At 34.9% G+C, this 16874-nt stretch overlaps 1 protein-coding gene across 5 annotated transcripts; it reads right to left on the minus strand.

The window, feature by feature from the left end:
• Positions 1–5266: 5266 nt before the first annotated feature.
• On the minus strand, positions 5267–16772 carry LOC131526379 (E3 ubiquitin-protein ligase TRIM39-like). 5 transcript variants are annotated; one of them, XM_058754658.1, is made up of 13 exons: positions 16647–16772; positions 15390–16122; positions 14889–15136; positions 14700–14762; positions 14311–14599; positions 9187–9264; positions 8309–8341; positions 7514–8049; positions 7340–7429; positions 6991–7215; positions 6769–6907; positions 6581–6607; positions 5267–6435 (listed from the first exon to the last, which is right to left on the minus strand). In XM_058754658.1, exons 5-13 carry the CDS (start codon positions 14465–14467, stop codon positions 5888–5890), a joined length of 1833 nt encoding a protein of 610 aa, XP_058610641.1. In that variant the 5' UTR covers positions 14468–14599; positions 14700–14762; positions 14889–15136; positions 15390–16122; positions 16647–16772; the 3' UTR covers positions 5267–5887. The 5 variants fall into 5 exon arrangements, with proteins under 5 accessions (XP_058610641.1, XP_058610642.1, XP_058610644.1 ...); XM_058754659.1 differs by having other exon boundaries at positions 16674–16771; XM_058754661.1 differs by lacking the exon at positions 8309–8341.
• Positions 16773–16874: the final 102 nt, after the last annotated feature.

Genomic DNA, 16874 nt, shown 5'->3' on the forward strand with positions numbered 1-16874 from the left:
ATCTTTTTATCTGAATATGTTGATTGTCACCATTGTTGAGATTCATACGCTGAGTATTGATGTCTGTATGATAATGCAGTTTTAACCTTTTAGTGCCGATTTACTTTTAAAAGTCTTTCAAATTAATCTCAAAACTGATGGATCAAGCTTTATATTTTATGCAAAAAAAAAAAAAAAATCAATCAATGACATGCTCTGTAGGGGTGTGCGATACTGCAAATTTTGGTATCGATCTGATACCAAGTAAATACAGGGCAAGTATCGCCGATACTGATACAGATACCGATACTTTTTCCTTTTTAATAACATGCATTTAAATGACCAATTAAACTTTGAAAATTAACAATAACTTATGTTGATATAACTAAAATATTATATTCACCTTAAAGCTATGTGGATATTTGCCTTTCTGAAAGGAGTTTGCAAGCAGAGGAGCCCAGAATATGAAAGCAATGCGTAAAGTTTCCTGTTAAGCATTTTCCTCCCATAAAAAAAGAGTTATAAAGAAAAAAAAAAACTTAACATGGACTAATGCATTAAGAAAGTAATATTGAAAGGCCAACTCAGTATACTGATGATGCAAACTATATGCAGGCAAGCAGCCCAGCATATGAACGCAAAGTGCATGCATGTTAAGTGTTTTCCTCTGATAGAAAACTTTTATAAAGAAAAAAAAAACAACGTGGCTTAATGGTTGAAGACAGTAATACTGTATAAAAAGGCCAAATTCGGTAAATTTAATGGGTCTGGCTTCCAGTCTCATCCGCTTCCAGCAATTTTTAACTGTACAAAAGCTTGGTATTGCAAACTATTTTTTGTTTATTTTTCTCATGATTTCCCTACCGTGCCTAAGGAAGTGGAAGTCTTGTACATACAGTCTATGAAAAAAGCTTACTTTCACGTTGAAAAAGGTGAATAAATTTGGTGCTGTTGCCACAGTAGCGAATTTCTACCGTTCCATCTCTCGCTGTAGCCAATAATATCCGCTTGCGCTTGGAGCCGCTGAGTCACGTGATGGCATAACAAAACACTAAAGCAGGGGAGGAGCAGTAAGGTTTGCATACGAGACGTGAAAAGAGCGGTATATAAACACACAGATATGTCTATTCTTTGTTGAATGTATTAAGCAATATGTTAAGTGTAGAGGAGAGGAAATTAACCTAAAGTATCGATCTAATCAGGCTAGTATCGATCCGATACCAATACCAACGCTGGTATCGATACTATCGATATTAAGATCGATCCGCCCACCCCTAATGCTCTGAATGAAATCAGTTATAGAAATCACTAAATGCTGGTGATTTCTTTATAGAAGTCTAACTATCAACACGCCTTAACTAACATGTCTAAACAAACATGCAGTTATAGCAGCCAAAGAAATTGTAATGTTTTAAGTCAAGGGTCGAGAGCCCAACTAAAGCAAACACTGACCTCGATAATGGTAATTCAAACAAAACTAAAGCATCAACATCTAAAGTCAATCTGGTTAGTAACGTGTGAAGCTGGTAATGCTGTTTATGGAGTTGTTTAATCATCCTCTGCTGAGATCTTCAGAGATTTAATGTCTTCTTTTATCTTGTGTTGATTTCATCTAAGGCTGTGGCTGAAGTCAGTTGTAGTTCTTGTATTTCTGCTCGTCTCATCTCTTTTTTTTCTGTTGTTTCTCTTTCTTTCAATGGTTCAGTTTGTTAACAGCAGGTGTTCTTCATTAATGCTCAATCATCACTCAATTACTAAACTAATTATCTCATTAACTTTAACACTGCTTCAGTGTTACTTTTTTAACACTCTGAGTGTGGATTATATATACACTGGGAGTGTTGATTTAACACTGGAGGTTTTACTGTGTAGGGCTAAATTAAATTATATTTCCAAAATGAATATTAATGGATCTATTACAGATAACTTTGATACAATTTCTAGTTTTTGCTATGATTATTACTCTAATTTATACACATCTAAATTTTGTGAGCTTAGTATGTCAACTTTTTGTAAGCATTTGGGAAATGTAAATGTAATTAGTCAAGAGGACCAAATATTTTGTGATTCCCCAATTACTATTGCTGAAATTAAGGATGCGATTGAATGTCTGAAATGTAATAAATCACCAGGTAGTGATGGAATTACTGCTGAATTCTATAAGCAGTTTTCTGAGATTCTTGTCCCGTTCCTTTTTGAAGTGTATTCTGAAAGTTTAAAGTGCTTTGAACTTCCTACAACTATGACTCAAGGTGTAATCTGTCTAATTCCTAAACCCAAGAAAGATTTACTGCTTATTGATAATTGGAGACCCATTAGTTTGTTGAATAATGATTACAAAGTATTTGCTCTTGTTTTTGCTCAAAGATTCAAATTAGTATTAGATTCAATAATTGATGAAAATCAATCTGGGTTTATGAGAAAAAGACATATATTTAATAATATCAGACTTATTTTTGATCTTATTGATTATTCTGATCTCATTAAAGATGATAGTTTTATATTGTTTTTAGATTTTTTTAAAGCCTTTGATACCGTCGAGCATCCTTTTATTTTTTATTGTTTAGAACGCTTTGGGTTTGGACGCTATTTCAGCAATGCCATGAAAACTCTTTATGTGGGTGGCAATAGTTCAGTAAAATTAAGTCAAGGCACCACACAAAGATTTTATCTGAAACGAGGTGTGAGGCAAGGTTGCCCAGTTTCAGTTTATCTTTTTCTTATTGTTGCTCAGGCGTTTAATCATTTTATTAAATCAAGTGAGATAGAAGGAATTCAAGTTGAAGGGAGAAGTGTCTTGATAAGTCAGTTGGCCGATGACACGGCTCTATTTTTAAAAAATGCTTGTCAAATTCAGTCGGCTATCAAAAATATAGAAATTTTCTCTAGTGCCTCAGGTCTTTGTTTGAATTTACAAAAATGTGAATTGTTTGCCTTGAAGAGTTGCCATGACAAATCCATTTGTAACATTCCTGTAACGGATGCTCCAATCTATTTAGGTATGACTATTTCCAAAAATGAGCAGGACAGAATTTCACTAAATTTTAATCCTGTGATCAAAAAAGTAAAGAGCAGATTTAATATTTGGTTACAGAGAGATTTATCTCTTAAAGGTCGTGCTCTGCTGGCTAAAGCGGAAGGCATTTCTAGGCTTACTTATGTTGCTTCCTCAATTCATTCAGACAGTAAAACAAATAAGATAATTGATCAAACTATGTTGAATTTTCTGTGGAAAAATCGGGTGCATTATATTAGAAAATCTGTGATAGTTAATTCATATAAAAATGGTGGTCTTGATTATTTCGATTTTTCAATCTTAGATAACACTTTCAAAATTAACTGGTTGAAGTATTTCTTGAAAAACCCTTTTTCTGTGTGGAATTCAGTATCTAGTACTGTTTTTGACCAACTTGGTGGTCTCTCATTTTTGTTAATGTGTGATTACAAAATTGAAAAACTGCCTGTTAAATTGTCAGCTTTTCACAGGCAAGCACTTTTGGGATGGAAGTTAATTTACAAGCACAATTTTTCTCCTCACCAGTATTATATCTGGAATAATTGTAATATTCTGTATAAACACAAGAGTATATTTTTGAAAACCTGGTTTGATAAAGGGATTCTTTTGGTAGGACAGTTGTTGAATTCTCAAGGGTATTTAATGACTTATGATGAATTTCTTTCATATTTTAATTTCCCTGTAACTCCGAAAGAATATGCTTCTGTAATTGGAGCTATCTCTTCTAGTATTGTGTCTTTGTGTAGAGGTATTTCATACTCTAAACATGCTTCTTTACTTCACCCTGCTGATACTTTCTGTGGCAGAATTTGTTTTTCATCTAGAAATAATAATAATAATAATAATAATAAGGCTATACGTTTATTGTTTCAAAAAGAAATTGTTAGTAAGCCAAGTGATATTTTTTATTGGTCTAAATTTATCAGAAATATTAATTGGAGGAAAGTTTGGGTGTTACCTAATAAATATCTCGTTACAAATAAAATTAAAGAAATTTCATTTAAGATACTGCATGAATATTACCCTGCTAAACATTTTTTAAGCAGATTTATTGAAGATATAGATGTAAACTGTTCATTCTGTTTACGACACTCTGAAACGGTACCTCATATTTTCTGGCATTGTCAATTTACGAAGAGGTTATGGCGGGAGGTTTCTAGATTTATAAATGACAAAGTGATGAGCAATTTTCTTTTAATATATGAACATGTAATATTTGGTTTTTTGAACTATGACAAGAAGTTTGAAAATAAGGCTTATATAATTAATCTCTTGATTATACTTGTTAAATTTCATATTCATCGTTGTAAATTCAGCAATCAGAAGCCTCTTTTTTCTGTGGTACGTAAGGAATTAGATATCTATATAAGTTCCATTAAGGAGAGTACAAACAAAAAAGCTGTTAAAACTATGTATCTATTTGGTATATTTAAGTTATTGTGATTTAGTAAGGCCTTTCACTATTTTATTTTATTTGAATTTATTTGTTTACTTTATACATACGTGTATAATTTAAATATATATATTTCTTCCCCCTGTGTATACCTTTGGCACTTCTGTTCTGTATTTGTTCAAGCATTAATAAAAAAAAAAAAAAAACTCTTCTACTACACACTCAAAAGTGTGTACTTTTTCTTCACCAAAAGAGTACATACTTTAAGGGCTTAGTATAAGTAGGCACATTGGGACGCAGCACGAGTCTTGAGTACTCAACACTGCCCTCTACTGCTTATTCTATAAAAGCAGATCTAACTGTAAAAATGTCTATTAGCTTGCTGCATAGACACCTGGCTAACAAAACACTGTGTATGTTTGAGAGTCCAGATACAATCAATCAATGAGGAAATAAGCACTAATGAGAGAAAAAAAAATCTTCATTGTGCAGATTTTGGCTGTTTGATTCCACATATAGCTACGTGATGTTTAAAGTGACTGACATTTATTTTCAACAAGATCTCTGATGATTTCAGTCTTCAGCAGATGTCATGTATTCAGACAACCTCTTTGTAGAATATGTGTGTGTTGCACAAACACATGATGGGAGCTGTTTGGAGATGGACATGTGGGGCAGAGATGAGTAAAGGAGAGTTTATTCTGTTTCAGTGCTGGTTACACATTAAAGGACTTCATACAAAGTTACCACGCGACTCCTCTGTTTCTGAACATCTCACTCTTTATAATTCACCATGATATTATCAATAAAGCATTATTTTCCTGAACAGAGTAAAATAATTGGAAAATGATTTAATTCATACACAATACAGCCCAACAAAATGTGTCTTACAAAAGTGGTTTATTTATTTATATTTCTATCAAAGCATATTTACAAAGAATAATACAAATCCACTATTCAGCAGACAAAAGCAACATATAAACATTATTTAAACATATGTTTTTACTTTAAGGATATGACACAGGTTTGATATTTGGAGCAAATTCTAGAATGTTTAGAAAAAACAGATACACTGCACTACATTGTAAATACAATAATTACAGTAAAATTACAGATTTACTAAATTTACAGTCACAAATAACCATGTACGTAATACAAATTCATCAACAAAACAACCTACTTAAGAGCCAGCTTTTAGCTTTTAAACTAAAGCTAACCATATTCAAAATACCTTTAATATCCAAAGGTAACTTATTCCACAAAAGTGCCCCAGAATATTTAAAAGACCTATGACCATACATAAATTTAAAATGATTTACTGAACATGTTAGACAAGCATTATTTTGACTGTAAAATATACCATGAAAAAAAAAAAAAAAAAACCCACATTAATCACTTGAGTAGCAGCACATACATTATTAAGTGTTTCAGATTTTTAATAATAATAAAAAAAATATTTTAATCATAAAAATCATTGTAATCCTATTTCATGTATAAATTCATGTACTATAACTGACAGCTGTGATGATCAGTGGGCTTGAGTTTTTACCTCCATCATTAAGGAATGGGCTAAAATATGGATAGAGTTTCCCAGGGAAAGACTGACCAGTGAAAGAGTAGATATGAGATCTGGACTCCACGTCATAAAAGGAGACCAGACCCTCCTCATAATCCACAAACACACCGACCCGCTGCGGCTTCACTCTCAGAGACAGAGAGACAGGAAGACCAGCACAGGCTTTATATTCATCTCCATTCCTCAGCCACACAGTCCAGTATCCATCACTGGGTCTCAGTGTGATCTTTCCTTTCCTGATAATGGATTCTCTGGCCACTCCTAAATCCCAATCAGTCTTTCCCTTCACCTGCACCTCAAAATAACATCTCCCTGAGGAGAATCCCTCCTTTCCCAGGACAGAGACACAGTAATCAAATCTCTCTGGTTTGTCTGGGAGTTTCTGTGTAATGTCTCCATGTCTCACTTGTTTTCCATCATCAGACAGAATGAGTTTAGGATGAGCTGTGTCAGGATCCAGAGTCACATCCACTGAGAAAACACAGAATATCAATCACAACTTCACAATGCAGACATTTTGTGATAATAATATTTAATCGAGATTTAATCAGATTGTGCTGCAGTAATGAAGCTGTATATAAGTGTAATCTAGTGTAGTGCAGACAGCACACTGTACCTGCATACTGCTGCATCCACTTCAGCTCTGCAGAGACACATGACAATAAAACATCAGCAGATCTTTGAGATATTTTATGTGTGGAATTACAGACAAGCATTGAAGCTATATTAAAATAACTGTGTACAGTTATTGTGTATGTGTATATCACGTTTTATTTGATCAATGTACTGTAAGTATAGATGTACTTGTTTGATGAAGTTTCTCATCTAGAGTTTGCTGTAGTTGGTTCAGAGCTCTCTTCAGACTCTCCAGATTCTCACAAGTCTTCAAACTGATCTCAGGCCAGTTCCTGGTGTTTCTAGGTCTGCACAGGGATGAGTAAATCTACATCAGGAGAGAGGAGAAATCCTTCAGCATGGCGAGTGTTATAGCCTGCATTATCATTGATCAGAGAGATGTTCACTGACCTGTATGACATCTTCAGTCCGTGAGAGCTGCTCCAGCTCAGTGTTTCTCATCTTTAGCTCAGTGATCTCCTGCTCCAGCTCTTCAGTCAGCTCTTGCTCCTGTTTCTCTGCTGCTTTCTGCTGCTTCTCCATCATCTCCAGCAGATCAGTCTGACGTCTCTCAATGGAGCGGATGAGATCAGTGAAGAGCTCGACATGGGCCGCTTTCTCCTTCTCTGTGCTTCTCTGCTCAATCAGGTCAATCAACAAATTATTAGTGCTGCTGTTTACATCCTGCACAGTTCATGTTACTGATATTATTTATATCTAAATTAATGTGTCCATTAAGCAACCACTAACAAGCACTCACCTTTCTGACTTCTGCTGAGTGTTTGATGTCTTGAATCTTCTTGATTCTGTCCTGGATCATCTGCTGCGTGTCTTGGATCATCAACTCAGTCTATAAACACATGAGGGTGAGTAAATAATGACAGTTTTAATTCAGAAGTAGAAATATTTATGATGGATAGTCTTTAGTTCTCACCTCTTCTAAAGGCACAGTGTTGTGGTTCTTGTGATCTCCATCAGTGCAGGACAGACAGACGATGGTCTGATCATCTCTACAGAACAGATCCAGAGGTTTCTCATGTTTCTGACATATATAGTCCTCCAGATTACTCACAGGATCCATCAGTTTGTGTTTCTTCAAGCCTGTGACTCTCAAATGATGCTCCAGATGAGTTTCACAGTAAGAGCTCTGACACACCAGACACGACTTCAGGGCTTTCAGCTTTCTTTCCTCACAGATGTCACACAGAACATCAGTTGTTTTCTCAGGAGTTTTCTTCTTATAGTGATCTACGAGCTCTCGGAGTGTGGTATTAATCTTGAGATCAGGTCTTTGCTTGAATGTTTCTTTACAGTATGGACAGCTGCAGGTCTGGCTGTTGTTCCAGCACTTATTCAGACAGATCTTGCAGAAGTTGTGTCCACATGGAGTCGTGACCGGATCAGTGAACACCTCCAGACATATCGAACACCGAAGCTCCTCAGTCAGTGAACTAATGGAGGATGTCATAACTGGAAAGAAAAAAATGACAATGTTAAATCACATACACTATAGTTCAGACACACATGAAACACAATTGATTCAAGTTTCTAATCATCTTAAAGTCTTTTTGGTTGAAAGGTATTTGTATAAATTTTTGAAATGATGATCACTATTTTAAATGGAGACAGATAGAGAAGGAAAATAATCAACAAGTGTTTATAAAGAATCCCATAATGCAATATAACTATATAAGAAGAGTGTAAGTCAGGGGTCTCAAACTCAATTTACCTGGGGGCCGCTGGAGGTAGAGTCTGGGTGAGGCTGGGCCGCATTTTGGGGGGGGGGTACATAAAAATAAAGGGGCATTGTATGATTATTCCTTAAAGATAAGGTTTTAATAGTTTTACTAGTAGTAGCCTATTACGTTCTGCACAATGTCTTCAAGTAAAACCGAACTTTTATTTTGACGGGTTGCCGTGAATACCTTTACATTTCTGTGACTGTGTATATGATATGAGGATAGTTTTTTTCTCAAATGAAACGCTCGAATGCTCGTGAAGTGACTCTCAGAGCAGTTCTGGAGATGTTGTTCATGTATTTATGTCCTCATTTAGTGAGACGACAGACGTTAATATCACCGCAAGCGTCACGCGGGCTTCTGTATGAGTGAACAAACCTGCGCGTCTGCGCCATACATTAACACAGAGACACGCAGAAGTCATATTTAAATAGACGTTTTGCGGATTAATATTTATAAATAGGAGAGGGAGTGTGCTTACTTGTGTGTGCGCTTACGTGTGTGTGAACCGGGGCGGAACTCCGCTGTGCGCGCGATACAGAGAGCGCGACCATGTAACGTAGAGACAGAAAAGGCACTCCGTCGTGTAAATAAGATAAATAACATAACAAGGCTAATTAGTTTGTTTAATAAATACTGGTAGGGGAAACACTGTAAGTGATAAAAAAATAAAAGCGCGGCAAGGCTCAGCAAAAAGGTGCGTTTGAGAACAACGTGCGGGCCGCACTAACACTAAACTTTGATGTCAAGTAGGGGGGCCACAAAATATCATCCCGCGGGCCTCAATTGGCCCCCGGGCCGCGAGTTTGAGACCCCTGGTGTAAGTCATTCATGCAGTAAGTCATTATTTTCTGGGTTATTGACGTACATGGAGGTTCAACTATACTCTGCCTCCTGGTTCTGCTTGATTCTGTGGATGTTGGTGGAGATTCTGCCATTGTTTTCCCTGTTTAAAAAACAAAAACAAACATTGTATTTCACAATATAAAATAATGACCAATGGACTGATAAGAAACAACCCATTTGCTACACAATAAAATCCTGAGTGTTAAATTAACACTGTTCGGAGCATATATGGTCCCACTCTAAAAGAGTGTTAAAGTAACACCGAAGCAGTGTTAAAGTTAATGAGATAATTAAGTGATTAATTAAGTGCTGATTGAGCATTAGTGATGAACACCTGCTGTTTACAAGCAGAATCACTGAAGAAAATAGAAACACAAGAACATCAACTGACTTCAGCCATAGCCTTAGATGAAATCAACTGAAATAAAAGAAATATAAAATTTCTCAAGATCTCAGCAGAAGATGATTAATCATCACCACAAACAGCATCACCAACTTCACACATTACTAACCAGTTTGACTTTTGTTGTCGTGCGTCTAAAAAATTATTATTGAGAATTAACAGAGTTAATGTTAATGTTTATTGAACATAATAAAATTTGAAGTCACCGTTGTGGAGATAAGCGTTTCCTTTAGTTGGGCTCTTGACCCTTGACTTTTTAACATTAATCTTTCTCTGCTTGTTGTTGTTGTGTTTATAAAACACATTTGTTATGGCAAGAAAAACCCGGAGAAAATATAGCTGTTATGTTGACCATTTTTTTTAACATGATGTATTTGTAATCTGGTAGCCTGATGCACTGATGTCATGAGCAGTAATGTATAATTTAGCTTGTAATTGAGTACAACTGCATTTTAATTAAATAATATAAAGAACCTTAAAAACACTTTTCACACCAATTTAAAACACTGTACTGTTTAGACATGCAGACATCAAGAATCAGCATATGAATCTCAACAATGGTGACGATCATGAGACAGATTCATGCTGCACTCTGGGTGAACCAATCATAACTCATCCATGGCTCCCAGCATGCATTGTGACATGAATAAATTATGCAGCTGCATTGTCTTAGTGTTTTCTTTTATTCTTACTTTCACCATTGCTGAGATTCAAATGCTGATTCTTCATGTCTATGAGTGCCAGAATTGAAGCTTCTGTTTGAACCATATTTATAAAAGTGGTTTATAAAGTGTTCTCACACTGCCATATTCTCTAACCACAATAATATAGACATCATTAAAGCACTGCCGATTTAGACTAAATGTAATCAGAGACTAAGATGCATGACTTTATCATATGTTTCTTGCCATCACATATGCGCTTTATAAACACAATTGTAACAGCCAAAAATAAACTTATATTTAAGAAGTCAAGGGTCAAGAGGTAACTAAAGCAAACACTATTCACCAAAACAGTAAGTTGAATATGAAAAAAACATCTAAACCTAAATTCTTAATAAAGAGCTTCTGTTTTAGATACTCCAGAAATAAAGTCTAACTGGTCAGTAATGCATTAAGTTGGTGATGTTTGTGGAGTTGTTTAATTATCTTCTGCTGAGATCTTGAGAGATTTAATGTTTTCTTTTATTTCAGTTTATTTCATCTGCACAATTTTCGGCTGTCCCAGATGAAAGAATGGCATTGTGAAGAAATCGTGGTGATTTCTGATTGGCCACGATTGTTTCACGATGCCAATCTTTCGTCTGCGACAGCCGAAAATCATGCAGTGTGTTTAGGGCTTAAGGCTGTGACTAAAGTCAGTTGTTGTTCTTGTGTTTCTATTTTCTTCAGTGATTCTGCTTGTTAACAGCAGCTGTTCATCACTAATGCTCAATCATTATCTCATTAACTTTAACACTGCTTCGTTGTTACTTTAACACTCTTTTAGAGTGGGACCATATATGCTCCGAACAGTGTTAATTTAACACTCAGGATTTTACTGTGTATATGTTTGAATGTATATTTGATTACTGTGGTTTGAATGAAATCCTCACAGGTCAGAGTTTGGGTTACTAATTCTTAATATGATTATTATTTTATATTAGATATTTTCAAAGAGCATACAGTCCTTTCATTCTTGTAAACTATTCACTCTTCTCACCTTCTGAAAGAAAGTGACATTCAAGTTATTTAAATAAGTTGTTTTCTGTTTTTCAAAATTAAAACTGATTTGGATCATGATCATTAAACAATATTTACACTAAATTGTTTAAATCTCATGTAAAGCTTAATAGTGAGGGAAGCCATTAGTCCTTTATCAACACAGACTCATAAACTCACTGATCAATCTGAACTATGACCTGCTTTTTAAAGAAAGTACAAGTAACAAAAATATATCTTTCCCCATATTATATGTATTATATGGTCAAGAGTAATTTTCATATTGTTTATTATAAACATGATTTTAAACTGTATTGTAGCAGGTTTGTGTTCATTCGGTCTGCAGTTCATTAACTTCCTGTTTCTTTAATCTTAATGTCACGTGACAAAATGACTATCACCAAACTTTGCTGAAATACTAATCAAATTACATACTTTAAATGCAATTCTGATACCATTTCAATGCAGTAAACAACTAAAGCAGTGCAGTGTTTGACTTGATTAAGCCTAGTTCTGTTTAACTTATTCCAGTTTGACATAAACTTGCTAAAACAGACCACTTCCATTAAAAACCTCTTCAGGACAAACTCTCTTATCTTTCTATCACTTACCTGTGAGTATAAGATGTGACCTCAAGGATCTTTGAACAGCTCAATAAATACTCTGTTGTTTAAAGAGGTTGATCGTTGCAGGCATCCATGTTGTTGTTGAAGTTAGCTTCACTTTCTCTGAACTGATGTCAGAGCTCCTCCTGTTCAGGCACTTCACGATCCGATCCTTGATCTACATTTCCCCAATTAATTCTTCTGCTGTGCAAATACATCTTTACATTTTAAACTAAATTGAAGTTTCTATGCTTTTTGTTAAACAGGGCTGTGAATCTTCACTGGTTTCACGATTCAATTCAACTACGATTATCATTATCAACTCAATATCACAATGCGTCACATTCTCAGTTTTCAATATTACTGCACATTGCTACATTTTCATATACATTTTATATCAAATTTACTTTGTGCAAAATTCACTTTATTTATTTTTAATTATATAAGCAGGATACTTTTTAAAACAATAACTTGTTTAAAATAAGTGTTCTTTAAGTATCCGAAAGAATACAGACAATAGTTATTATATATTATTTTTCTTTTGTAATCAGCATTATTGCCGTTGGATTATTACTGATGCGATCAGACAGTGGCAGCTTTAACAGGCTGCATTCACACACTGTAAAACCCAACAAGTTAGGGTAACTCAAAAGTTTGAGGAAACTGATTGCCTTAAAACATTTAAGTTTTTTAAAACTAATAGTGATGAGTACTCTGAACTTATTTCAGTTGAGTTCACTAAAATAAGATATACATTGCAGTTAAGTAATTAAGTGATTAATTAAGTGCTGATTGAGCATTAGTGATGAACACCTGCTGTTAACAAACAGAATCACTGACAGAAAGAGAAACACAAGAACAACAACTGACTTTAGACACATGCTTAGATGAAATCAACTGAAATAAAATACATTAAATCTCAAGATCTGATTAAACAACCCCACAAACAGCATCACCAGCTCCACTTATTAATAACCAGACTGACTTTATTTCAGTCAGACATCTACACAAGATCTTATTGAGAATTAACTAAGGTTTAGATGTTGATTTGTTTCATTTGAAGTAACCATGTTAGAGATCAGTGTCTGCTTTAGTTGGGCTCTGGACCCTTGACTTCTGTATTAGTAGTTTTGTTTCTTCTTTTTCTCTGGTTGTTGTAATCATGTGTTTTTTGAACATGTTTGTTATAACTCAAAAGCCCAGAGGAAATGATCAGTAGTTGGTTGTTATGTATTTATAATGACAATCATCTATTAGTGAGCTGATGTCATAGAGATTTAACATAGACTCATCGTGTCTAATTTCAGATTGAATGAACATATTGATTACAGTAAAAGTGATTCTAAGAGCCAGTGGTTCTGTGATTGTCAATTAATATAAAGGATTTTCCAAACAGTTTGTCCACAAAAAGTTTTCATCTATGGCAGTAGTAAGACTCACACAGACATCAAGAATCAGCTTGTGAACCTCAACAATGGTGACCATTAAAAAATAAAATAAAATAAAAATCATGCAGCAATGCATGCTGGCATTTTATTTTTTAATGGTCACCATTGTTGCGGTTCACAAGCTGATTCTTGATGTCTGTGTGAATCTAATTGCTACCATAAATTAAAACTTTTTGTGGACAAACTATTTGGAAAGTTCTTTATTAACTGACCTGCACAGAAGCACTGGCTCTTAGAACCACTTTCACTGTAGTTAATGCAACATCTATTTAATCAGAGATTAGACACAAAAGGAGTCTACGTTCACTCAATGAAATCAGTTCACTTACAGACGATCGTCATTATATTTTATACATTATACAGTTATTATAACAACCAAGCACTGATCACTCCCTTTGGGCTTTTGAGTTGTAACAAATATGTTTGAAAAACACATGGTTACAACAGCCAAAGAATAAGAGAGAAAAAAAAACAACTGACACAGAAGTCAAGGGTCAAGAGCCCAACTAAAGCGGACACTGATCTCTACCGTGGTTACTTGCTGGTTAATGCAAACTTGATTTGTCAGCTACACCCACTAAAGGTTCTATGTTAATACAACTTAACCTGTTTAGTTTCACCCTGTGTAAAAACTAAAATTGTTTTGTGCAACGGGTTTACTAGAAAATTTCTAGTAAAGTCAACTAATCCGGGTTAAGAGTGTGGGAGATTCTCAAATTTTTGTTGTATGAACTTAAAACAACAAGTTGAGAAAACTTCTGCTGAAGTTTGTTGCCTTAAAATTTTAAGTTAGCTCAACTACTTTTTTTTTTTTACAGCACTGTAAGCCTATAGGCCTGAAGTTCAGTAAACTCAAAAAAGCTTTGCAGCTGGTTGCTTTATTTTTTTAAGTTAACTCAACTTTTATTTTTTACAGTGCATGCTCACCATTCATATGAATACTTTCCTAACTGTTTAGTAAAAAACTGATGGATTCAGTAAAAACAATACCTTCCAGTCCAGGCCTTGTTAACTGAACTGAATCCTGATAACAAACTGAATCCTGATGTAAAGAGCGGCCCAAATGTTCATATGTTTTGTAAATTACATATGTGTAGAAGAAAATGTTGATAGAATCTCTGTAGATATGTTGCTCGGTCAGCGGCATCGTTAGGTGTTCTGGACCCTTGTACAGTTTGGGTCCCTTAGTACAAAACTCTTCTATTCAGACGTGTGTGTATCATCAGAGCCAGAACCACAAACACAGTCAGTCCAACAATCAAAACCCAAACCCAAACAGCTGGAAGGGGAAGGTGGGAAGAGAACACATTTTAATGCTTTTTTTAAAACTCACTGCTTTAAGATTTTGTGAAGTACTCAATGCCTTTAGTTTTACTTACTACGTAGTTCAGTTTTGTGTGTATCTGTGTCGTCCAGTTTGTCTTTTGATTCTGTACTACATTCTGTAGAGGATATTGAAAGGTCATTCTCACAGTTTAGCATCAAATATCTGTTCAACTCATGAAGAATAAACCTCAGCTGTACACTTTATAAATAATATTTCTAAACATCCACTGAGTTCCTCTCACCTGCGACTGTTACTGTGATCAAGATTTCTCCTTCATGGTCCAGAGCTCTGTATGTTCCTGCATCATTGGCTGTAAACTCTTTAATGGTCAGAGACCCATCAGTGTCGGTCAGCTGGTCACTCTGAGCTCCGCTGCTTCTGCTCCAAACCTCCTGCACTTTGTTCTGTTTTTGGTGCAGTGCACTACTTGATTAGCATTGGAAAGAACATCTAACTTGTGCTCCTCACCTGTTTTCACAGAGATCTCATCTGAGGAGAAACAGAAAGACATTGATCATTATTATTACGGTGTCAATCAATCAAGGACATAAGCACATATTTAGGATTGGGGAACAAATGTAATCATTTGAAAATCAGCCATTGGAAAACCCATATTGGAGACGACTAATCTGAATATTAAGCTTGTCCCATTCACAGTTTCTTCTGGTTACATGCAACATCAACACAATTACTAAAGGAAAACCAGAAATGATGTTGATAGTTTGATCAGTTTTGATTTTACCATGAATATGAAGTTGGTACGTCCTGATTTGTCGCTCCAGCTCTGTCTGATCATTATGGTAATAGACATGCAAAATATACGTCCCAGCATCACTGAAGCTCAGATCCTTGAAGACGACGTCACGCGCTCCTTTCTTACAGACTCTGCAACTACAGTTTTTCTTCTGACAAACAGGGATATTTTCTGACAGATTGTTTAAACTAATGTCAGAAATCTTTTTAGACTTTTTAGACTCAAATTCACATGACGTTAGTCATCTGTTCTGCAAATACAGATGCATTTAATACAACGTGTCAATACTGAAAAATAAATGTGGCATCTCTGTTTATTCTCTGTAATCAATGTCATCATAAATAGAGATTTTCTTATTATATGTCATGTTGGTCTTTCTGAGCTCTCAAACAAGCCTCATTCATGACAATAACACAAAGCTAGAGCAGATGTGTCAGTGCAGCTGTAGTGAGTTTCTAGACAATGTTTAATAATAAATTAAATGTAATGAACTGTAAAGATAAGTCAAGGATGTTATTGTGTGATGATGCTGAGAAATTTTCACCAAAAATCCATAAATGCCGACAAAATAACTTAACTTAGTGGTGCAATAGAAAAACAAGTAACTAGAACAACTCTAGCTGTAACTGAAAATCCAAAAATAGTTAGAATTTATAAACAAAAATGACACTGACCGCTATGATCGATGAGGCAAAACAGCAGCAGATTCAAGCATTTGAACCTGATGAGAAAACAGACAACTGTTATGTGACAGATACAGACACACATCACACAGACATTAATGCAACGATAAAATACTTTCCTGAGTGATAAAATACTGTAACTGACCACAGACGACTCTAAACATTCAGTCTCAATTTTATTTAAAGACATTTGTGGACATTACATGATAAAAATGTCCAATATGAAAGATCAAACCATAATCTGAGTCTTTGATTTAATAAATTTTAGTGTAATAATCTGACTCAACATGATCCTTAAAACCCAAATGCCCACAAACACAAACCTGCTACAAAACAAACCTCTCATCAATGAAGAAATCATTTGATTACAATGAGTAATTAATGCGAGACAATTTAATAATTAATAAAAATAATTAATAACACTAATAAAAACCATCATCATGATAAACATGGCTCCTTCATTAGCAGGTTAGCAGGCAACCCTTATCACAAACAAAAGTATTGGTATAATAACACAAAAATATAGGCTACAAGCTTTATATTTAAAAAGTTAAAAACGCACATTGTAAAAGTTCTGCATGACTCTTACATGCTGTGTGTCTAAATTTCATAAATCACTGCAGGTTCAGCGAGATTTATGTAAAAACAAAACCGAAAGTAATATTCCTGACACAGAGCTTCCAGAGTCTGAGTCATTATTGCCCTCTACTGGTTATTCTGTCTAATGAGCTGACAGAACAGAAGATATCGGTCTGTTAGCTGTCATAGACACTTTACTAACAAAATACTG

This window comes from Onychostoma macrolepis, chromosome 19, assembly GCF_012432095.1.
Source record: "Onychostoma macrolepis isolate SWU-2019 chromosome 19, ASM1243209v1, whole genome shotgun sequence".
NCBI classification, from domain to species: domain Eukaryota; kingdom Metazoa; phylum Chordata; class Actinopteri; order Cypriniformes; family Cyprinidae; genus Onychostoma; species Onychostoma macrolepis.

Coding starts and splice junctions, on each gene's coding strand:
- LOC131526379 (XM_058754658.1), bottom strand. CDS start 14,467: ATGCCGCTGACCGAGCAACATATCTACAGAGATTCTATCAACATTTTC. Junction 8,342..9,186: donor GAGTATAGTTGAACCTCCAT/GTACGTCAATAA, acceptor AATGCGGCCCAG/CCTCACCCAGACTCTACCTC. Junction 6,608..6,768: donor TGAGAAACTTCATCAAACAA/GTACATCTATAC, acceptor GTGTCTCTGCAG/AGCTGAAGTGGATGCAGCAG.